The 21,388-nt window shown below is 45.4% G+C and overlaps 2 protein-coding genes and 1 pseudogene across 2 annotated transcripts in view; 2 read left to right on the plus strand and 1 right to left on the minus strand.

Moving 5' to 3' along the window:
- Nucleotides 1–12,008, minus strand: part of DNAJC8 (DnaJ heat shock protein family (Hsp40) member C8) — a 36,156-nt gene extending 24,148 nt beyond the window's left edge. The window contains exons 1-4 of the mRNA XM_025377980.1: nt 11,813–12,008; nt 7,781–7,906; nt 6,312–6,516; nt 1,909–2,010 (exon numbers count right to left, since the gene is read on the minus strand). Of these exons, the coding sequence (XP_025233765.1) occupies nt 1,909–2,010; nt 6,312–6,389 (180 nt within the window). The 5' untranslated portion in view covers nt 6,390–6,516; nt 7,781–7,906; nt 11,813–12,008. The remainder of the gene's footprint in view (nt 1–1,908; nt 2,011–6,311; nt 6,517–7,780; nt 7,907–11,812) is intronic.
- On the plus strand, nt 3,605–3,911 carry LOC112619896 (annotated as a pseudogene).
- ATP5IF1 (ATP synthase inhibitory factor subunit 1) lies at nt 11,553–13,615 on the plus strand. Its single transcript, XM_025377981.1, has 3 exons — nt 11,553–11,750; nt 11,841–11,932; nt 13,347–13,615. The coding sequence occupies exons 1-3, from the start codon at nt 11,664–11,666 to the stop codon at nt 13,486–13,488; spliced, it is 321 nt and encodes a 106-aa protein (XP_025233766.1). The 5' UTR covers nt 11,553–11,663; the 3' UTR covers nt 13,489–13,615.
- The last annotated feature ends 7,773 nt before the right edge of the window (nt 13,616–21,388 follow it).

Raw genomic sequence — 21,388 nt, forward strand, 5'->3', positions numbered from 1 at the left:
TTTTCACTTCCCGTGTAATGTTAGTCTCTTTGTACTGATTTCTGAAGAGTTCATTTATGATTAAAGATGTTAATATTTTGTCAAGAATTGCAAAAAATAAAAAGAAAAATTAATTTTTCTTTTTTTTTTTTTGGCCAGGCAGCGGCTCACATCTATAATCCTAGCACTTTGGGAGGCCGCGACAGGTGAATCACCTGAGCTCAGGAGTTCGAGACCAACCTGGACAATATGGCGAAACCCCGTCTCTACTAAAAATACAAAAATTAGTCGGGCATGATGGCAGGCACCTGTCATCCCAGCTACTCGGGAGGCTGAGGCAGGAGAATCACTTGAATCTGGGAGGTGGAGTTGCAGTAAGCCAAGATCGTATCATTATACTCTAGCCTAGGTGACAGAGTGAGGCTTCATCTCAAAAAAAAAGCATTTAAAACAGCCCTGAGGCTGCACATGGTGGTGAATGGCTGTAATCCCAGCACTTTGGGAGCCCAAGGTGGGCAAATCATGTGAGCCCAGGAGTTCAAGGGTGCAGTGAGCCATGACTGCACCACTGCACTCCAGCCTGGGTGACAATGAGACCCTGTCTCAAAAAAATAAAACAAAATAAAATAAAACCGTATTAAGCTGAGTCAGGCGTGGTGCCATAAGCCTGTAGTCCCATCTACTCCAAAGGCTGAGCAGGTCAAGATCACTTAAGCCCACGAGTTCTAATCCAGCCTGGGCAACATAATGAGGCTCCATCTCTTTAAAAAAAAAAAAAAAAAAAGGACTAAGTGTATGATGCTCCCTGTTTTTAAGCAAAACAGTTTGAGTGTAAACATGAGTGGCTATTTCTCTTAGGTGGGATTATACATGATTATTCTTGCTTTCTGTACATTTACAAGAAATATGATTTACTTTTATAACCAGGAAAAGTTTAAAGTTATAAAATTAAGAAAATCAAAAAGTATATTCACTTATCTAAAATCCTGTGATCTTTGTTTTGTTGTTGTTGGGTTTTTGGTATTTACTATAGTGAAACAGAAAAGTTTTAACAAGTAGTTTAAATCAAGAATCCTAGGCCAGGAGCGGTGTCTCATGCCTGTAATCCTAGCACTTTGGGAGGCTGAGGCAGGCGGATCACAAGGTCAGGAGTTCAAGACCAGCCTGGCCAACATGGTGAAACCCCATCTCTACTAAAAATACAAATATTAGCCAGGCGCAGTGGGAGGCACCTGTAATCCCACCTACGTGGGAGGCTGAGGCAGGAGAATTGCTTGAACCCGGGAGGAGGAGGTTGCAGTGAGTCAAGATCGCGCCACTGCACTCCAGCGTGGGGGACAGAGCACGACTCCGTCTCAAAAAAAAAGAAAAAAAGAAAGAATCCTAAATTTATCAGAGTTAGCCGCCCCTTCACATCTGAAATTAAATCCTTATATATTTGGGTTGCTAAAAGATGATGAAAGGTATGTGACCATCTCACTTTTCTTAACATGCTGCCTCTCCAGTTCTGCTCAGTAAAACCAACCAAGTTTAAAGACAATCTATATACAGTTACGTACCTCTAAATGCAAAATGCAAAATCCAAAATGCTCCAAAATCTGAAACTTTTTGAGAGTCAATTGATGCTCAAAGAAAATGCTCATTAACATCCTGAATTTTCTAATTCAGGATGCTTCAACCAGCAAGTGAGTAGAATGGATGTATATATTCCAAAATCCCAAAAAAAATACAAAATCCAAAAAACTTCTGGTCCTAAGCATTTTGGATAAGGAATACTCAATTTGTACTATACAAATTCCATCACTTTACTCCACCATTTTTCACAATCCTAACTATGATATAAATTAGGTATGTATTCTGATGTAGGTATGCCTGCAGCTATGCAAACATCCTCCATTACAGAGGTCCTAGCAACACCAATCAGCTTACCTCAAATGGGTTCAAATTGAAGTAAGAGGAACCAGGACGGGTCAGTCTTTCAATCTGATTTTTCGATGTTAGAACCGAGTCTCTTTTCTCTATTTGTTTCACCTAAAATTATGAGGATTAAAAACTTCATTAATAGAATTCAATAACAAACTGAATTGTTTATCTTAACACAACGTTCACTGATATGTTCAACAAACATTTATTTGTGTGTTTACCATGTGCAAGACATTTTGATAAATGCTTTGAGAAATTACAACTACCATTTGTTGAATTTTAATATAAAAACCTTACATGTATTTATTAATCTCAACAACCCTATGTGGTAGATACTGCTATTGTACCTATTTCACAGATAAGAATACTGAGGCTTAGAGAAGATAACTGACTTGTTCCCAATTACCCAACTAGTAAGCCAGAATTTTAACCCCAACAGTTTGACCCCACAGCATGCATCAAGAGGATTCAAAGATAAATAAGTCACAGCCTTTAAAGAACTTCCACTTTAATGACAGAAGATGTGCTTGTGTGTGGTTATACTTCATTTACAGCTTTTAATTTTAAGGAAAAAAAAAAAATAGGCTGGGCACAGTGGCACATGTCTGTAATTCCAGCACTTTGGGAGGCCAGGGTGGGCAGATCACGAGGTCAGGAGATGGAGTCCATCCTGGCCAACATGGTGAAACCCCATCTCTACTAAAACTACAAAATATTAGCCGGGTGTGGTGGCATGGCCTGTAGTCCCAGATACTCAGGAGGCTGAGGCAGGAAAATCGCTTGAACCCCAAGGATAGGGGTTACAGGGAGCCAAGATCACACCACTGGACTCCAGCAGCCTGGGCGACACCGCGAGACTCCATCTCAAAAAAAAAAAAAAAAAAGAGAGATTTCTCTGTGGGGGAAAAAAAGAAAAAAAATTTAAAGAGCAAAAAAAGGAAAAATACAATCACAGTAAGACATAAACTATGAGCAGCATTTAAAACTGTTGATGGGAAGGAACAAATAACTCCACCACCTAATTCGAATAGTGTTAGGAAAAATCCCTGACTTGGCCAGGCGCAGTAGCTGTCACCTGTAATCCCAGTATTGTGGGAGGCTGAGGTGGGTGGATTGCTTGAGCTCAGGAGTTTGAGAAAAGCCTGGGCAACACGGCGAAACCCCGTCTCTATTTTTTATTTTAAAAAAAAGAAAGAAAGAAAAAAGAAAAATCCCTGACCTGAAGACAATGCCAGGGAGAACAAGCACCAGGCAGTCCCAGGAAAACATTCTTGGTGTCACTGTCAGAGTTGGAATGCTAGTTGGAATGAATCTCTGGTATGCTATATGTCATCTTTATTCCTATGGCCAAAACAAGGTTGGAAAGAATTTCATTAACATAAAAAGTCATTCCTTCTAGACATCTTCCCTCTTCACTCTATGAAAACAGGATTTTTTTCCCTCTTTTGTTCACTACCATATCCCCAACACCTAAATAGCACACTAGTACACTTCAAATGTTCAATAAACATCTGTTAAATGAATGAGGCCAGTGTGGTGGCTTATGCCCGTAATCCTAGCACTTTGGGAATCTGAGGTAGGAGGATCACTTGAGCGCAGGAATTCAAGACCAACCTGAGCAACATGGCAAGACCCTATCTCTATTTTTTTAAAAAATGACTGAAGCCTTTTTTCGGCGGTGACGACCTACCCACACAAGAACATGCCTCTCACAAAGGATCTCCTTCATCCCTCCCCAGAAGAGAAGAGGAAACACAAGAAGAAACGCCTGGTGCAGAGCCCCAATTTCTACTTCATGGATGTGAAATGCCCAGGATGCTATAAAATCACCATGGTCTTCAGCCATGCACAAACGGTAGTTTTGTGTGTTGGCTGTTCCACTGTCCTCTGCCAGCCTACAGGAGGAAAAGGCTTACAGAAGGATGTTCCTTTAGGAGGAAGCAGCACTAAAAGCACTCTGAATCAAGATGAGTGGGAAATCATCTCAATAAACACATTTTGGATAAAAAAAAAAATGAAGCATCCTTCCTTAGATTTTTTTTCCCATCCAATTCAAACAAACAAAGATTGCTATTTGGTTTTTTGTTTGTTTTTGTTTTTTTGAGAAGGCGTCTTGCTCTGTCACCCAGGGTGTACTGCAGTGACAGAAGACAGATCATGGCTCACTGCAACCTCCACCTCCTGGGCTCAAGTGATCCTCCAATCCTCCCACCTCAGCCGTCAGAGCAGCTGAGACTACAGGTAGCGCCTGCCAGGTGTCTAAACCTAAATTTAGTACTTTGGAGAAACTACTATGTAACAAGCACTGTTACAAATGCAAGAAATAAAAGATGAATGTGATACGGTCCTTAACCCTGAATAGCTCACAGCCTGCTGGGGGGCAACTCCATATCTCAAACCCATGCCAACATAGAGATCCCATCTTCTGCCTTGTTGAACCCTAAGAAAGATGCTTCCGCTTTATTTTTTTATGAAACGCTTTCTTATACAATAACTTTAGTACTCATGAAAATGTTTATTTTAAAATTAATTCTCTTGTCAAGCACAGTCGCTCATGCCTGTAATCCCAACACTTTGGGAGGCCAAGGCGGGAGGACTGCTTGAGCCCAGGAGTTTCAGACCAGCCTGGGCAACACAGAAAGATCCTGTCACTACAAAGAAATACAAAAATCAGCCAGGCATAGTGGCACGAGCTTGTAGTCCCAGCTACTGATGTAGGAGAATCACTTGAGCCCAGGAGGCAGAAGTTGTGCACTCCAGCTTGGGCAAGAGTGAGACTCTGTCTCAAAATAAATAAATAAAGTGTTTGAGGCAAGTCTGGGCAACATGGTGAAACCCCCGTCTCTACCAAAAATCCAAAAATTAGCCAGGCGTGGTGGCAGGCACCTGTAATCCCAGCTACTTGGGAGGCTGAGGCGGGAGAATTGCTTGAACCCGAGAGGCGGAGGTTGCAGTGGGCCAAGATCATGCCACGGCACTCCAGGACTGGGCGACAAGAGCAAAACTCCGTCTCAAAAAAAAAAAAAAAAGAAGAAGAAGAAGAAGAATTCAATCCAAGTCCAGTCAGGTTAACTATCTTCCAAAATTTTTTATTTTATTTTTTTAGACAGAGTCTCGCTCTGTCGCCTAGGTTGGAGTGCAGTGGTGCTATCTCGGCTCGCTGCAAGCTCCGCCTCCCGGATTCACGCCATTCTCCTGCCTCAGCCTCCTGAGTAGCTGGGACTACAGGCATCCGCCACCACGCCCGGCTAATTTTTTGTATTTTTAGTAGAGACGAGGTTTCACCGTGGTCTCAATCTCCTGACCTCGTGATCCGCCCATCTCGGCCTCCCAAAGTGCTGGGATTACAGGCGTGAGCCACCGCGCCCGCCAAGAATTTTTTTTTTTCTATCCTTTTTTTTCTTCTTTTTAAAGAGACAGGGTCTCACTCTGTCGCCAAGGATGGAGTGCAGTAGTCCGATCATAGCTCACTGCAGCCTCGAGCTTTTGGGTTCCTCCCGCCTGGGCCTCCCAAAGTGCTGGGATTACAGATGTGAGCCACTGTGCCCAGCCCCTTGCAATAATTTAATCTGAGATTCTGACTCAGACAGGGTCTCCCTTTGTCGCCAAGGATGGAGTGCAGTGGTCCGATCATAGCTCACTGCAGCCTCAAGCTTCAGGGTTCCTCCCGCCTGGGTCTCCCAAAGTGCTGGAATTACAGATGTGAGCCACTGTGCCCAGCCCCTTGCAAGAATTTAATCTGAGATTCTGACTCCAAAAGGCATGCTTTTATTTCATTTATTCATTCATTCACTCAACAAATATTTACTGAGCATCCACTAAATACTAGGCGCTGGAGATGCGATAGTAAAGGAGGCTCAGAACATGCCCACTGCTGTCCTAACATACCACCGAGCAAGCTGTAACCTACTGTAAGGCCCCAAACTATTTCACCTCCCTAAACCTCAGGTTCGTCATCTATAAAGGGGGAGTAATATAATGCCTAACTGGCATGATGCACAGTGCCTGGCGTTAGTGAATGGCAGAAACAACCACTAAAACAACTCATTACAGAGGACTAAGAAACGTCTTGGGGGACAAGAAGGCTAAGTCACTCCCAGGAAGGGCCCACCCTCTGCCAGCCCCGACTCCGCGGACTTGGGGCACTCTGCCCGCGCGCCCGCACTACGTTGGACGCACTCGCCACCTCCCTCGATAGGTCGAACACCATCCCCTCTTTCGTTGCCCGGGGGATCTCCCAGCAGCTATCAGTGGGAGAGGCTCACACACCCCCAGACCCCCGCCACCCCGAAGATTGGACTGAAGGAATCGCCCAACGGTCCAGGCCAGGCGGCCACTGCCTTTGTCCACCGGGAAAGCAGATCTGGGAGAGGTCGCCCCGGTGCCACTACTCCTCACTCTGTGTTCACCTCACTGTAGAAGGTCATAAAGGCTTCCTCGGTGCTGCCTCCGCTGCCCGAAGTCCCGCTCTCTCCTGAAGCCGCCATTTCCCCGGCCCAGCCACCACGTGACCCGTCTGCGCAGGCGTCGCCCCACGTGATTCTTACAGGTCCGCCCCTCTAGCCCCGCCTCCCGTCTGAGAGGTTCTTAAAGGGCTCGCAGCCCAGCCAAGCACTTTAAACCTAGGTGGCCTTTTTAACATTTAAACGAATTACACATAACATATAATTAACCACTTTAAAGTAAATTATTTGCTTAATTTATTGTTGTTAGGTAAAAAAAAATAACAGAAAAAGTGAATAATTCAGTGAGTTTATTTATTTATTTATTTATTTTTGAGACAGGATCTCTGTGGTCCAGGTTGGAGTCGAGTGGTGCAATCACAGCTCACTGCAGCCTCGACCTCCCAAGCTCAAGCGATTCTCTCACTTCAGCCTTCGGTAGCTGGGACTGCAGGCACGCACCACCATGCCCGGCTAATTTTATGTACTTTTGTAGAGACGGGGTCTTGCCATGTTGCCCAGGCCTCCGGAAGTACAGGAATTACAGGCATGAGCCACTGCGCCCAGTGGTCTTTAGAACATTCACGATGTTCTGCAACCACCATGTCTATCTGGTTCCAAAATAGTTTCATCACCTCAAAAGGAGACTTAGTACTAAGGTTTTTTTGTTTTGTTTTGTTTTTGTTTGTTTTTTGTTTTGTTTTGTTTAGAGACGGAGTCTCACTCTGTCACCCAGGCTGGAGTGCAGTGGTGCGATCTTGGCTCACAGCAACCTCCGGCTCCCGGTTCCAGTGATTCTCCTGCCTTAGCTTCCCGAGTAGCTGGGATTACAGACACACACCACCATCATGCCCCGCTAATTTTTATATTTTTAGTAGAGACGGATTTTCACCATGTTGGCCAGGATGGTCTACGATCTCCTGACGTCGTAATCCACTCGCCTTGGCCTCCCAAAGTGCTGGGATTACAGGCGTGAGCCACCGCGCCTGGCCAAAGAGACCTAGTACCTATTAAGCAGTTACTCCCTATTAGCCCGCTCTCCCCAGTCCCTGAAAACAAGCAATCTGTGTTTTATCTATATGGATTTACCTATTCCGGATATTTCACGTAAATGGAATTAAACAAAATACCAGGCAGGGCTGCTATTTTCTTAACTAAAATATGATCAACAAAGCCAGTTTTACTATTTCATACAAAACAAAGAAGGTTTGTTTTGTTTTGTTTTGTTTTTTTGAGACAGAGTCTTGCTCTGTTGCCCAGGCTGGAGTGCAGTGGCATGATCTTGGCTCACTGCAGCCTCCGCCTCCCAGGTTCAAGTGGTTCTCCTGCCTCAACCTCCTGAGTAGCTGAGATTACAGGCACGTGTCACCACACCCAGCTAATTTTTGTATTTTTAGTAGAGATGGGGTTAGTCAGGCTGGTCTCGAACTCCTGACCTCGTGACCCACCCGCCTCGGCCTCCCGAAGTGCTGGGATTACAGGTATGAGCCACCACACCCAGCCCCAAAGAAGGTATTTTTATAATCATCAATCAGGTAGATAATCTGGCCCAATTCTCTCATCTAAAAAAGAAGAAACAGAGAAGAGAAAATGACTTAGAGAAGAGCTATAAACTTCATGAAAGTAAAGACTACTATTGTCTTGTTCACATTCATTAGATGGATGAAGGGAGGTCAAGGTTAAGCTTTCACTAGACAGAATCTTACTTACCTTTTTTGTTTTTTGAGAGACAGTTTCCCTCTTGTTGCCCAGGCTGGAGTGCAATGGTGTGATCTTGGCTCACTGCAACCTCAGCTTCCTGGGTTCAAGCATTCTGCTGCCTCAGCCTCCCCAGTAGCTGGGATTACAGGCATGTGCCACCACTCCCAGCTAATTTATTTATTTATTTATTTATTTATTTATTTATTTATTTATTTTGTGACAGTTTCTCTCTTGTTGATCAGGCTGGAGTGCAATGGCATGATCTTGGCTCACTGCAATCCCTGCCTCCCAGGTTCAAGCGATTCTCCTGCCTCAGCCTCCCGAGTAGCTGAGATTACAGACATGTGCCACCATGCCCGGCTAATTTTTTGTATTTTGTTTTAGTAGAGATGGGGTTTCTCCATGTTGGTCAGGCTGGTCTCGAACTCCCAACCTCAGGTGATCTGCCCGCCTCGGCCTCCCAAAGTGCTGGGATTACAGGTGTGAGCCACCATGCCCAGCCTGCTCTTTTCTACTGCATTGCACCACATTGCCAAAAGTGCAGTTATTAAGCCCATTCAACAATATGTTGTTAACAAAAAAAAAAAAAAAAAACCCTAAAATATTTTTAAAAGGTTTATTCTGAGCCAATGAGAGTAACCATAGCTTGGGGAAACACAGTCTTAAGAGGTCCTAGGAAATTGTGCCTGAGGTGGTCAAGTTATAATTTGAGTTTTCTTTTTTTTTTTTTTTTTTTTTGAGACAGAGTCTCGCTTTGTCACCAGGCTGGAGTGCAGTGGCACGATCTCGGCTCGCTGCAACCTCCGCGTCCCAGGTTCAAGAGATTCTCCTGCACATGCCACCACACGCAGCTAATTTTTGTATTTTTAGTAGAGATGGAGTTATACCATGTTGGCCAGGATGGTCTCAATCTCTTGACCTCGGGATCTGCCCGCCTTGCCCTCCCAAAGTGCTGGGATTACAGACATCAGCCACCATGTCCCACCTATAATTTGGTTTTTCTTGAGGGTTGCTTTTGTTTTGTTTTGTTTTGTTTTGTTTTTTTTTTTTTTGAGACGGAGTCTCGCTCTGCCGCCCAGGCTGGAGTGCAGTGGCCGGATCTCAGCTCACTGCAAGCTCCGCCTCCCGGGTTCACGCCATTCTCCTGCCTCAGCCTCCCCAGTAGCTGGGACTACAGGCGCCCGCCACCTCGCCCGGCTAGTTTTTTGTATTTTTTAGTAGAGACGGGGTTTCACCGTGTCAGCCAGGATGGTCTCGATCTCCTGACCTCGTGATCCGCCCGCCTCGGCCTCCCAAAGTGCTGGGATTACAGGCTTGAGCCACCGCGCCCGGCCGGGTTGCTTTTGTTTTGAGACAGAATCTTGCTCTGTTACCCAGCAGGCTGGAGTGCAGTGGTGCCATCATAGCTTATTATCATCTTGAACTCCTAGGCCCAAGATATACTCCCAAGTAGCTAGGATTACAAGGCATGTACCACCATGCCAGGCTAATTTTGGGGGGAAAAGGGGCTAGAGATGATGTCTCACTACGTCACCCAGGGTGGTCTCAAACTCCTGGTGTCAAGTGATCCTCCTGCCTTGGCCTCCCAAAATACTGGGATAACAGGCATAAGCCACCGAGCCCAGCCCACAGTTTGGTTTCATACGTTTCAGGGAGACAGGAGTTACAGACAAAGACATAAACAAATACATGAAAGATATACATTGGTTTGGCCCAAAAAGGCAGGATACCTTGAAGCACGGGATCAGAGTTTATAGGTGGATTCAGAGATTCTTTAATTTGCAATTGGTTAAAGGAGTAAAGTTTAGTCTAAAAATTTGGAGTCAGCGGGCGGGGCGCAGTGCCTGTAATCCCAGGACTTTGGGAGGCCAAGGTGGACAGATCACAAGGTCAAGAGATTGAAACCATCCTGGCCAACATGGTGAAACCCCATCTCTAATAAAAATACAAAAATTAGCAAGGCATGGTGCCGTGGGACTGTAGTCCCAGCTACTTGGGAGGCTGAGGCAGGAGAATCACTAACCTGGGAGGCCTAGGTTGCAGTGAGCAGAGATTGTGCTACTGCACTCCAGCCAGGCAACAGAGCAAGACTCTGTCTCAAAAAAAAAAAAAAAAAAAAAAAAGAAGAAGAAGAAGAAAAGAAAAAAATTGGAGTCAGCAGAAAGAAATGTTTAAGATGTTTAAGACAAGGAAGTCTGTTAGCCAATACATTGGGTTGGAGTGACCTCTAAAGGTGTGTGACTTAACTGTCATATGACATAGCCTTAAGTCCTGTTTATAATTTGGTACCTTATTTACACAAAGAGTGCATTTTGCTAAGCTTATGCTCTTTATTTCAACATTAATGCTGGTCAGTTGTTGTGCTTAAACACTAAAAGGGAGGGGACGTAACAAGATGTGCTTCTGACCTCCCTTACTGTCATGGCTGGAAATTCAGTTTTTTGGGTTTTGTTTGTTTGGGCTTTTTGTTTTGTTTTGTTTTTGAGACCGAGTCTCACTCTGTTGCCCAGGCTGGAGTGTGGTGGCATGATCTCGGCTCATTACAAGCTCTGCCTCCCGGGTTGCAGCGATTCTCCTGCCTCAGCCTCCCAAGTAGCTGGGACTACAGGCACGTGCCACCACGCCTGGCTAATGTTTGTATTTTTTAGTAGAGACAGGGTTTCACTATATTGGCCAGGCTGGTCTCGAACTTCACCTTGTGATCCAACCGCCTCGGCCTCCCAAAGTGTTGGGATTACAGGCGTGAGCCACCGCACCCGGCCCAGTTTTTTGTTTTTGGGGTTTTTTTTGAGACCAATATCACTCTGTCGCCCAGGCTGGAGTGCAGCGGTGGCGGGATCTTGGCTCACTGCAACCTCCGCCTCCCGAGTTCAGGCCGATTCTCCTGTCTCAGCCTCCTGAGTAGCTGCGATTACAGGCGCATGCCACCACACCCGGCTGATACTTGTTTTTTTAAGTAGAGACGGGGTTTCCCCATGTTGGTCAGGCTGGTCTCGAACTCCGGACCTCAGGTGATCCACCCACCTCGGCCTCCCAAAGTATTGGGATTACAGGCGTGAACCACCGCGCCCGGCCAGAGCACTGGCACTTCTCATAACAAATGAACGCGATTTACGTATATCTAAGCCGCAGCACATTGGACGTCGGTATCCCGGACATCAGCATCCTGGACACAGCTCCCAAACCCCAAATTCCCCCATTTTATTGATGGTAGCAGGCCAGGGAAGGGAAAACTTCCTTTGGGCTTTGAATATTAACGACTTTAGGGTTGAAATCGTGGGCTGGAGGTGAACGCCACGCCTCATTCTGATGGGTCCAAGAGCCGAAATTTCGGCTTCTAGCACTCTCCTCACCCAGCTCTCCAAACTCCCCCATCATTCCTCTTTCCAGTCCTTTGGCCCTGAGCCCTTGCTAGTTGGCCAAGAATAAACTCGTCTCTTGCTCGGGATTCGCTGTGAGCTCCGGAGAGCCCGCCTCCGCTCCCCCGTGATTCGCTACTCCTGTGTTCATCCGCCACTCCGTCGACCAGATTGGGTGCTTGGCCGTCCCCACGCCATTAGCGCGTAACGAGGTACAGCTTGCTGCGGCAGAGACGCCAGAGGTGCAGCTCCAGCAGCAATGGCAGTAACGGCGTTGGTGGCGCGGACGTGGCTTGGCGTGTGGGGCGTGAGGACCATGCAAGCCCGAGGCTTCGGCTCGGATCAGGTACGCTGCGGCAGTGTCCGCTGCTCCAGCCCCGAGGGCGGATCCCATCTTCGCTTCCCTACTTTTATCAGTGTCCCTGTCTCTCTGCAGTCCGAGAATGTCGACCGGGGCGCGGGCTCCATCCGGGAAGCCGGTGGGGCCTTCGGAAAGAGAGAGCAGGCTGAAGAGGAACGATATTTCCGGTGAGGCTCACCAGGTCCCAAGTCCAGCCCTAGATCTCCCAGGGCCTTCCAATCCTTAAACTGCCAGTCGCCCCACCCGTTTCCTTGGTGCCTTGGGCGCCCCATCCCCCAACAGAACTCCCGGGCCCCAATCTGGTATACCCTAACCCTTGATGTCCCAAGTTGCCACTTATAGGGCACTCCCAGTTTCCTGCACAACAGTTTCAGGCCCCCAAACCATTTCTACCGGCAGGTCTCCAAAACATCCCACGGCTCAACTCCTCCTTTGTCATTACCATCTCCCGCGTGGAGTTCTCCTTGGGTGGTGCGAAACGCCCCCAGATTCTTCGCGCAGTATCTAGATCCGACCGTCTAACACTTGCCTCCCAGCCTGACTCCCTCGGCCCTCACCCACCTGTCACCCCCTCTACGCTCTCCTTCCTCCCCAGCACGCCTTAGCTTTGCAAGCCTGCATGCATTCAGGCTTCTCAGGTGTTTCTAGACCCCCGACTCCGCAAGAGTGAGGATCATGGGAGCTGGTCATGGGAGCTACTTAGGGTTGGACTACACCATCTCCTAAAGGCTTTTGCCCTACTCAGCCCAGCCTAGATCTGTGGATTTCCCTCTTCTGCTTAGAAGTATGGAGTGGGCTGGGCCTCCCTTTACCAGCCCTGAGTTATCTTTAACTGACTTCTGTCCACTCTGGAGAGCAGTGAGGAATTAATCTTGCTTTTGCTTGTCCTTTGGCCTTTCACTTCTGCCTTCTGTTGAGAATTATCACCATGACACCTGCCATACCGTATAGAGAGCCAAGGTACTGCTGTTAGAGACTATCTAATTGATCCCCTTCATTTTGTAGTTAAGGAAAACTGAGGCCTAAATGTGGCCAAACCAACATTGTAATCCAGTCCCTTCTTGGTACCTAAATTGAACTGCCAAATACTGCCCATGCAGGAGACCTTTTATTGGCCTTACAGCGGGCCATTCATTTCTATAGGCAAAGAAAGCTCTAGACAGATTGGAATAGGAAATGGATATTTGCCTTTTAACCACACCCCTTTGTCCCCATTTTGTTCCTTTTTTTTTTTTTCCCCCTAAAGGGGTTCCCTGGGTTGTTCCCCTCATAAGGTATTAGGGACTTGTGTCACATCTCTCTGGAGTTTTCTATTTTAAAGAGGAATCTGAAAGCAATAAGATCTTAATGATGGAATTTAAGCCACTAGCACCAGTGAAATCATTTTGGTCTTCTTAAGATGACTACACCTCAATTTAAGATGGGTTATTCTTTCACTAGTTGAGGAGTAGAAGAGGATGACCAGCCAGACTCCCATGGAACTGGGACTCCTATTCCTTGCTTAGACATTACGGGTAATGCTTAGAGATCTCTTTGGGGTGAAGGATTGAAATTAAACCCTGAGCCACCGTGTCCTTGTAGAGCACAGAGTAGAGAACAACTGGCAGCTTTGAAAAAACACCATGAAGAAGAAATCGTTCATCATAAGAAGGAGATTGAGCGTCTGCAGAAAGAAATTGAGCGGCATAAACAGAAGATCAAAACGCTAAAACATGATGATTAAGTGCACACAGTTCCCCATAGAATGGCACATGTCACTGCCCACTTCTGTGTAGACATGGTTCTGGTTTAATTAATATTTGTCTGTGTGCTACTAACAGATTATAATAAATTGTCATCAGTGAACTGTGTTTGATGCCTTCTTCTATCTGGAAGAGATAGACGGAAAGACACTAATGGACTGCTGAAATGGATTAGAGGGGTCCCTGCATCCAGGAGCCCACAGAAACGCACAGTGTGATAAGTGCTATGAAACAACACGAGTTGGGGGGATAGGTGTGACACAGACAAGGTACCCCCCTAGTCTAATTAGAGGTGTTCAGAGAAAGCTTCTTGAAGGATAAATCCCAATCTAAAGCATAAAGATCAGGAGGAGCCTGGAGATCCGAAGGAGTCATTGCTTCAAAAGATACAATTGGGCCAGGGGCGGTGGCTCATGCCTGTAATCCCAGCACTTTGGGAGGCCAAGGTGGGCGGATCACCTGAGGTCAGGAGTTCAAGACCAGCCTGGCCAAAATAGTAAAACCCCGTCTCTACTAAAAATACAAAAATTAGCCAGGTGTGGTGGCATGCACCTATAGTCCTAGCTACTCAGGAGGCTGAGGCAGGAAAATCAGTTGAACCTGGGAGGTGTAGGTTGCAGTGAGCTGAGACTATGCCACTGCACTCCAGTCTGGGTGACAAAATGAGACTCCGTCTCAAAAAAAAAAAATACAATTGAAAGTACCATCAGTTAAAACAGCATTTTGCATGTTTAAAATGGTTTAGAGGAACCTAATATGAGCTAGTCATCCATGTTCTAATTTTGTAGATTGAGAGAACCTAGAATTAGAAATCATGTGATTTATACAGTCACTTAGCACCTTGGCAGTAAGACTTGTGTCCAGGTTTTTTGACTCCTAAACCAAGTCTGTTAATAGCAGAAAATCAGAATTATTTCTTAGGTTATATTTTGCTTTGCCAAGTGTGTTTTTGTTTCAAATTAGACTTGAGGGCCTAGTATAACTAAATTATTATACAAATTAGTTGTGTAACTCCTCTAGGCAAAAAAATTTGAGGTGACATTTGGGTCATTAGCAAAACGTTTTCAGTTCACCAGTTCAGTAGAGTATTTGCCCAGGATTGTAATGAGTTATTTGTTCTAAGACCCTATCTATCTCACAAGGGCCTCTAGGACCATTGAGTGATAAAAGCTTGGAGAAGTTGCATTGACCTTGTCCATACAGACAAAATACTAGATGATTTGACCTGCCTATGAAACTGAACACAGCCAGGTGTGGTGGTGTGTGCCTGTAGTTCAGCTACTTGGCAGTCTGAGGCAAGACGACTGCTTGAGCCCAGGAGTTCCAGACATGCCTGGGCAGCGTTTTAACCCCATCTCTTTTAAAAAAGAAAAAAAAGAAAGAAACTCTAAACTTTGAATTATAATGATTATAATGTTGCTGAATCTCGGTTCTTACTGAGGCCTCAGTAGTGCCTTGCAAGTGGCCAGCAACAAAATAACCTGAAAAGATGAAGTTCAAAAAACAATCATACTAAATCAAATGCCTTTTATTTTAACATTATTAACAGTACAACACTTGAAAAGTTTAAAAATTGGAAACAAGTATTAGCAAACATCCTTCATTTTGCATATTTGTAACCAAAAAAAGGTATACAAAATCCCCTAATTTGTACATGATAGTGTTTTTTTGACTTATAATCAACAATTGCCTTACTAAGAGTGATGTTCCTGAATTGTTTCTTCAGTAAAGGTATACCATAGGCTGTGTGCCATGGCTCATGCCTATCATCCCAGCACTTTGAGAGGCTGAGGTGGGTGGATCACCTGAGGTCAGGAGTTCAAGACCAGCCTGGCCAACATGGCAAAACACCATCTGTACTAAAAATACAAAAATTAGCCGGGTGTGGTGGTGGGCACCTGTAATCCCTGCTGCTAGGGAGGCTGAGGCAGGAGAATCATGAACCTGAGAGGCAGAGGTTGCAGTGAGCTGAGATTGTGCCGCTGTACTCCAGCCTGGGAGACAGAGTGAAACTCCATCTCAACAACAACCAAAAAAAGATTAAATAGGCTAATTTAAATATATCTGAACTTTGTGAAAATGGTAACTCATGAACTTTTTGTTATGATATACCTGTGGTTAATTTTTCTATCATGCTGCAGTAAAAGCAAGATGTAAATACTGAGTAATGTCACAAACATGTTTGAATCCTAAAAGAATTTATGTGACATGAGCCAGTAACCACAGAAAGAATAGCACAGGTCATAGGTGGTTCTTAGAATCAGGATAATTTGGAAAGTACTACAGCAGTGGTTCCATAAGCCAGCAGTGTCAGCATCACCTGGGAACTTGTTAGAAATGCAAATTCTCAGCGTGGCGTGGTGGCTCATGCCTGTAATCCCAGCACTTTGGGAGGCCAAGGTGAGTGGGTCACAAGGTCAGGAGTTTGAGACCAGCCTGGCCAATATGGTAAAACCCCGTCTCTACTAAAAATCCAAAAATTAACTAGGCATGGTGGCGGGCGCCTGTAGTCCCAGCTACTCAGGAGGCTGAGGCAGAAGAATCGCTTGAACCCGGGAGGCGGAGGTTGCAGTGAGCGAAGATCGCACCATTGCACTCCAGTCTGGGCAATAGAGTGAGACTCCATCTAAAAAAAAAAAGAAATACAAATTATCAGGCCCCACCACAAACCTGCTGAAACTGGGGGGTTTGACTCAGCAATCCTTTAACAAGCCCTCCAGTTGGTTCTGTTACGTATGTACTGAAGTTTGACAATAATTGTAGTACAGGTAGTTTCTCATGGAATCTGCTGGCATTTTTGGGTAAACACTTTTATGAAGACAGATTATTAGGTATAATAAAAGTAACTATATAGTTTAATGTAGTTCATAATATGATTGTGACTTTAGAATTTAGAAATAAATGGTTCTTGTATGGAGCTTGTTAACATTTGAGAACATAGCATTACACAGAATACAATTAGGGAAATACTTCACTTGTATAATATATTTATTGCCTTAGTCAAAATTCTTTTTGTCCTCCACCTCCCACTGCTTCACTTGATTAGCCTAAAAAAATAAAAAATAAAATCCTCTTTGTTTACATGTAACAGAAACCAACAATGGCTGTCTAAAGGGGAAGAAAAAGAGTAATTTACTGTAGGAAATAGGGGCTATTGTCTCACAGAATCTCAAGAAGACTTCAGCAAACTAGACTCAGGAAAGAAAGGGACCGCAATAGTCAGAGGAGTTCTGTGAACTACAGGAGCAGGTCTGTCTAAGAAACTTCCAAACCCTCTGTGTCAGAATCGTGCTGTCTGGGCTGCGTGCAGTGGCTCCCCCTCTAATCCTAGCACTTTGGGAGGCCGAGGCAGATGGATCACTTGAGCCCAGGAGCTTAAGACCAGCCTGGGCAACATGACCAAACCCCGTCTCTGCAGAAAAAAAAAAAAAAAAAAAAAACCAGGAGTGGTGGTGCAGGCCTGCAGTCCTAGCTACCTGGGAGGCTGAGGTTGAAGTGAGCCATGATCACAGCACTGTACTCCAGCCTGGGCAACAGAGTGAGACCTTGTTTCCAAAAAAAAGAAAAAAGAATCATTGGGGTGCTTTTTATATTTTTATATATATATATTTGAAAGAGTTCTATAGAATTTTATGCAGTGAAGTTATTTAACAATCGCAGAATTAATGGAGCACTTTAAAATTATTTGTTCATTAAATCTCATATTTTTAGCAAATAAATCCATTCCATTAGCTTAATTTTATAACCAAAGTAACCGAAGCAGGGAATTGTGAAACAACTTTCACAAGGTCGTATGATCAGGTTTGCGCTGATCAAGGTCTTCACTTCAGTACTCTTGCTCCTACAACCTTGAGTTGCAGTTCCAATCCAATGCTTCAGCTGCCTATTAGCTCTCTCCTCAATGTGGGGAAGTGGGAGGTACATGGCTACCAGGGGATGGGTGGTAAAGGCAAGGGCTCCTGGAAGTAAATATAGAAATGCCAGTGGTTGGTGTTGGCATTAGCTTTTTGGCTGTGACATAAACCCCATCAGCATGTCCATGCATGCCTAGATGATGCAAACACATGTTTGCAATAGAGCCTAGTTTGAGATTTTCACGACAGTAAGTTTAAAGTTGTAGTTCTCAGGCCAGGCACAATGTCTCATGTGTATAATACCAGCACTTTGGGAGACCGAGGCAGGCGGATCACCTGAGGTCAGGAGTTTGAGAGCAACCTAGCCAATGTGGTGAAATCCCATCTCTACTAAAAATACAAGAATTAGCCAGGCATGGTGGCACACACCTGTCCAGCTACTTGGGAGACTGAGGCAAAAGAATCACTTGAACCCGGGAGGTGGAGGTTGCAGTGAGCCGAGATTGCACCACTGCATTCCAGCTTGGGCGACAGGGAGACTCCAACTCAAAAACAAGTAAAATAAAATAAAATAATAAAGTTGTAGTTCTCAGCACAGGTAGCACATTGACATATGTGGAGAGCTTTAAAACCTCCTCTGCAGCTGAGCGCAGTGGCTTACGCCTGTAATCCCAGCACTTAGGGAGGCTGAGGCGGGTGGATCACGAGGTCAAGAGATCAAGACCATCTTGGCTAACATGGAGAAACCCCATCTCTACTAAAAATACAAAAATTGGCCGGGCGCAGTGGCTCAAGCTTGTAATCCCAGCACTTTGGGAGGCCGAGACGGGCGGATCACGAGGTCAGGAGATCGAGACCATCCTGGCTAACATGGTGCACGGTGAAACCCCGTCTCTACTAAAAAATACAAAAAAAAACTAGCCAAGCGAGGTGACAGGCACCTGTAGTCCCAGCTACTCAGGAGGCTGAGGCAGGAGAATGGCGTAAACCCAGGAGGCGGAGCTTGCAGTGAGCTGAGATCTGGCCACTGCACCGCAGCCTGGGCAACAGAGAGAGACTCTGTCTCAAAAAAAAAAAAAAAAAAAAAATTAGCCAGGCATGGTGGCACGCGCCTGTAGTCCCAGCTACTCGGGAGGCTGAGGCAGGAGAATTGTTTAAACCTGGGAGGCAGAGGTTGCAGAGAGCCAAGATCATGCCACTGCATTCCAGCCTGGGAGACAGAGTGAGACTGTCTCAAAAACAAAACAAAACAAAAACCTCTTCTGCTTCCCAGAAATGTAAAAAATAAACAAAACCTCGAGAGCAACTAAATCCAAATCTCCAAGAGTGAGGCCTGGGCATTGGTGTGAACATACTTTGTTTCATAGTGCTTCATTTTATTGAGCTTCACAAATACTGCCTTTTATAAAATTGAAGGTTTGTGGCAGCCTTACATCGAGCAAGTCTATTGGTGCCATTTTTCTAACATTATATGCTCACTTCATGCCTCAATGTCATATTTTGGCAATTCTCTCAATATTTCAGACTTTCCCCCTATTATCTATTAGGGTGATTTGTGATCAGTGATTTTTGATGTTACTTTTGTAATTGTTTTGGGGTCATGAACTTAATCGATAAATGTTTTTGTGTTCTGACTGTGACACCAACCTGCCATTTCCCTGTCTCTCTCCCTCTCCTTGGGCCTTCCTATTCCCTGAGACACAACAGTATTAGGCTAATTAATAACCCAACAACAGGCTCTTAGTGTTTAGATGAAAGGAGTCATTTGTCTCCCTCTTTTTTGTGTGCTCTCACTTCTAAGTCAAAACCTAGAAATGAGTAAGCATAGTGAGGAAGGCATGTTGAAAGCAGAACTAGGCCAGGCACAGTGGCTCATACCTGTAATCCCTGCACTTTGGGAGGCCAAGGCAGGAGGATCACTTGAGACCAGGAGTTTGAGACCAGCCTGGGCAACAGAGCGAGACTTTGTCTCTACTAAAAAAAAAAAGGAAAAAAAAGGCCAGGCACGGTGGTTCAAGCCTGTAATCCCAGCACTTTGGGAGGCTGAGGCGGGCGGATCACGAGGTCAGGAGATCGAGATCATCCTGGCTAACACGGTGAAACCCCGTCTCTACTAAAAATACAAAAACATCAGCTGGGCGTGGTGGCGGGCGCCTATAGTCCCAGCTACTCGGGAGGCTGAGGCAGGAGAATGGCGTGAACCCGGGAAGTGGAGCTGGCAGTGAGCCGAGATCATGCCACCACGGCGCTCTAGCCTGGGCCACAGAGCGAGACTCTGTCTCAAAAGAAAAGAAAAAAGAAAAGAAAAGAAAGAAAGAAAAAAGAAAGCAGAAACAGGCCAAAAGCTAGGCCTCTTGCACCAGTCAAGTTGTGAATACAAAGAAAAAGTTCTTGAAGGACATTAAAAGTGCTATTCCAGTGAACATACAAATTATAAGAAAGCAAAACAACCTTATTGCTGATACGGAGAAAGTTTGAGTTATCTGGATAGATGATCAAGCCAGCCACAACATTCCCTTAAGGCAAAACCTAATATGGAGAAAAGCCCTAAATCTCTTCAATCCTAAGAAGGCTAAGAGAGGTGAGGAGGCTGCACAAGAAAAGTCTGAAGCTGACCAGGTACAGTGGCTCACGCCTGTAATGCCAATACTTCAGGAGACGAAGGCGGGAGGATCCCTTGAGCTCAGGAGTTCAGTCATGCCACTGCACTCCAGCCTTTATTGCAGTAGCGTTTTTAATGCTACACGAATGATAAGAAAGCAAAACAGCCTTATTGCTGATAGGAAGAAAGTTTGAGTGATCTCAAACTTTGATAAAAGATCAAACCATCCACAATATTCCCTTAAGCCAAGACCTAACCCTGAGCTCAACCGAAACACCTGCCTCAGTCTCCCAAAGTGTTGGGATTACAGGTGTGAGCCTGTAATTTTTAACTTTTTTTTTTTTTGAGACGGAGTTTCACTCTTGTTGCCCAGGCTGGAGTGCAATGGCGTGATCTCGGCTCACTGCAACCTCTGCCTCCCAAGTTCAAGTGATTCTCTTGCCTCAGCCTCCTAAGTAGCTGGGATTACAGGCATGCGCTAACACGCCCGGCTAATTTTGTATTTTCAGTAGAGACAGGGTTTCTTCATGTTGGTCAGGCTGTTCTTGAACTCTTGACCTCAAGTGATCCGCCTGCCTCGGCCTCGCAAAGTGCTGCGATTATAGGCGTGAGCCACTGCGCCCGGCCTAAAAAATAATAATTATTATTATTATTTTTGAAACAGAGTCTCAGTCTCAGCTCACTGCAAGCTCCGCCTCCCGGGTTCATGCCATTCTCCGCCTCAGCCTCCTTGGTAGCTGGGACTACAGGCGCCCGCCACCACGCCCGGCTAATTTTTTTTGTAGTAAAGACAGAGTTTCACGGTGTTAGCCAGGATGGTCTCTATCTCCTGACCTCGTGATCCGCCCGCCTCAGCCTCCCAAAGTGCTGGGATTACAGGCATGAGCCACTGCGCCCGGCCTTAAAAAAAATTTTTTTAAGTAGCTAGACATGATGGCACTCATATGTGGTCCCAGCTACTCCAAAGGCTGAGGCAGGAGTATAACCTGAGCCCAGAAGTTTGAGGTTACAGTGAACTATGATTGCACAACTGCACACCAGCCTAGGCAACAAAGCAAGAACCTGTCTAAAATAAGAAATAAAAGAAAAGCACAGTGACCAGTATAGCTGGAGCAGAGTGAGCAAGGGGGAGAGACATAGGAAATAAGGGGCAAGAGGTGTATGTGAAGCTGCACACCCTGTAGCAAAATTTCTACTTCCGGACATTCCATTCCATTTGGTTTGATCCAATTGGCTGACTTTGGCCTGGTCTTATCAAGAAAAATAAATGCCTCAAGTTAATGAGTGAAGAAGCAAATGTCTTACTTAAGAGAGGCTGGATATTGAGATAAGAAATGCTGGTTGTAAGTCTCATTCTGCCACTGCCTTATACTTTTACCTTGAGGAAGTGTGTGTGAGCAAGGGTGAGCAAGAGTGGAAAGCACA

Source organism: Theropithecus gelada, chromosome 1, assembly GCF_003255815.1.
Source record: "Theropithecus gelada isolate Dixy chromosome 1, Tgel_1.0, whole genome shotgun sequence".
Classification (NCBI taxonomy): domain Eukaryota; kingdom Metazoa; phylum Chordata; class Mammalia; order Primates; family Cercopithecidae; genus Theropithecus; species Theropithecus gelada.